The 2,451-nt window shown below is 42.0% G+C and overlaps 1 protein-coding gene across 1 annotated transcript in view; it reads left to right on the top strand.

Moving 5' to 3' along the window:
* The window catches only part of SMS (spermine synthase), a 61,370-nt gene that overhangs the window by 21,658 nt on the left and 37,261 nt on the right, over positions 1 to 2,451 (top strand). Inside the window, exon 4 of the mRNA XM_015422956.1 lies at positions 1,673 to 1,737. Coding sequence (XP_015278442.1) covers positions 1,673 to 1,737 — 65 coding nt within the window. The remainder of the gene's footprint in view (positions 1 to 1,672; positions 1,738 to 2,451) is intronic.

The following is a 2,451-nucleotide window of genomic DNA, read 5'->3' as shown; positions in this document are numbered from 1 at the left end:
CCCTCACCGCTCTGGCCCCCCCTCCCTGCTCGCCGCTCACCTTCCAAGTGGCGGCGGCAGCAGCGGCGTTCGCAGAGCGTTCCCTACTCATGCGCAGGGGACGCTCTGCGAGTTTCGGGGGGATTTAAACATCCCCCCGATGTTTTTTTTGCAGATTTAGGATTTTTGTGCACACGTGGGGACCGCCCCACGTGCGCACAAACCTCTCCCTCCCCCCCAGGTCCCCCCGATGTGCGGATTTAAGCATCCACACACCAGGGGGCGACTTGAGAATTAGATATATAGATATGGAGCAGAGGTCCATCAGTGGCTATTAGCCACAATGTATAGATAGGGGCTCTGGGGCAAGTGATGCTCTGTCATCTTGGTGCTTGGGGGGGGGTCAACAGTGGGAGGGCTTCTAATGTCCTGGCCCCACTGGTGGACCTCCTGATGGCACTGGTATTTCTGGCCACTGTGTGACACAGAGTGTTGGACTGGATGGGCCTTTGGCCTGGTCCAACATTGGCGTCTCTTATGTTCTTATGAAAAGTTCCAAACAAAAAAATGGGAGTAGTGGTGCATGAAATAAACCCAAATAGTCACATGAACTCCTAGAGATAAATTAGATAAAAATGTGATTGATAATCTTTCTGGTTTAGAAAGGAAGAATAGTATTAGATTTAATCGTGAATATTTAGGAAGATATTATGCAAAAAAGAATTTTTTTCTTGCACTTCTCTTTCCGAATTCTTTAATCAGGTTGCACATACACTGTGCAATCTGTTGTAACAACATAGACATTAGTTGCAGATAATCTGGATAGCAGTCTAACTGGGAAAAAAATGCGATGAGCTCTTTTAAACCCTCAGAATACTGAACAAAAGTGAAAGTTTCAAACAAAATAAATGGTAAAAGTAAGAGGAAGCTACAGATACATGAATGGCTACTACAATTTTGTCATAAGAACCAGTACGGTCACAATGTAGTAGTTCCAGCTTGTGGAGTGGCCTTCCTGAGGAAGTCTGGAAAGCTTTTGCACTTTTGTCATTCTACTGGGCTGTCTTCTGGCTGTGTAATTTACTCTGTACTTTGCTTATTGTTTATCATGTTTTTGACAGTTCAATATTTGTACTGTTTTCTAATTATGTACTGCTAGTCCTGTGTTTTGCATATTTGATGCCTTGCGATATCTGAATGAAATTTTTAAAGTATTCTGTAATCCCCCCTCGAATTTCAGTGAGAAAGGTCGGCTACAAATGAAGTAAGTAAACAAATCGCAATACTGCTCAGTGGGAGAACTTTGGTTGTTGTGAAGGTAGTTATGGAAATATAAAAAAGGAGGGGGAGATCACATATACCGGCTGAGCTCCTTGAAAGAGGACTAAATATTATTATTTGAAATCTGGGAAAATATTTTATTAGGGATGCCTACCCTAAGTTGTGGAAATGCAGGATATATATAACTTGATAAATATAAATAATACTTGAAATTTCTGAGCTCCAATATAAAAATTTAAATTTTAAAAGTTAAGATGTCTTCTGTGACTTAATAGTGAAGGACATATATTGTGTTGTTCTCTTCTAATTTCAAACTAATACTTACTTTAGTCAATATATTGGAGCTTTTAGATTGTCTAATGTTACTCCCATTAGGTGCTTATTATTTGTGTATGTGTGTTTTGTTTGGTAGCTTCTAAACAAGGTTGAAGAAAGAACGAAAGAATTGTTTAACAAGGACATCAAAAGGGTGAAACGGTAAGGGATCTTGTGCATCTGTTCCTGAAGCATAAGATTTGATCAGCAAAGTCTGTGTTGATCCACTGATATGACTACCTGAATGAATAGAAAGTAGCATGCCCATAATAGCACTATAAAGTATTCACATGCATTAGACACATATGAAACCTTTAATGCATACTGAGAGCCAGCGTGCTGTAGTGGTTAAGAGTGTTGGACTTTAATCTGGAAAACCAGGTTTGATTCCCCACTCCTCTACATGAAGCCTGCTGAGTGACCTTGGGCCAGTCACAGTTCTCTCTGAACTCTCTCAGCCCCACCTGCCTCACAAGGTGTATGTTGTGGGGGGAGGTAGGGAAGGAGATTGTAAGCCACTTTAAGACTCCTTAGTGTAGTGAAAAGCAGGGTATAAACCAACTCTTCTTCTTCGCTTGATTCATATACTAAGTTCTCACTGGGTTAAAGGTGACGGTGTATATATTTTCATGATAACATCTCTCCCTTATAATAAAGCAGTAGTGGGGACCAACGTTCTAAAATGCCCGCCTTTAGTGTTTGGCCGGAAGAACTGCCACTCAGAAGACACTGGCTGGGTTGACTGGCTGCTTTGCGCAGTCCCGCCCAGCGTTTCAATGTCTTTTGCATATGGAAGCTGATTGGACTTCACTCCATTCCACACCTCAAACCCCCCCCCCCCCGCAAGGCAGTTGGAATTTTAAGTTGCGTATGGAA

The sequence above is a fragment of the Gekko japonicus genome, unplaced genomic scaffold (assembly GCF_001447785.1).
Source record: "Gekko japonicus isolate JY-2015 unplaced genomic scaffold, Gekko_japonicus_V1.1 scaffold117, whole genome shotgun sequence".
NCBI lineage: Eukaryota > Metazoa > Chordata > Lepidosauria > Squamata > Gekkonidae > Gekko > Gekko japonicus.
Note: the sequence above shows the minus strand (reverse complement) of the source record. Positions and strands in the feature narration are given on the sequence as shown.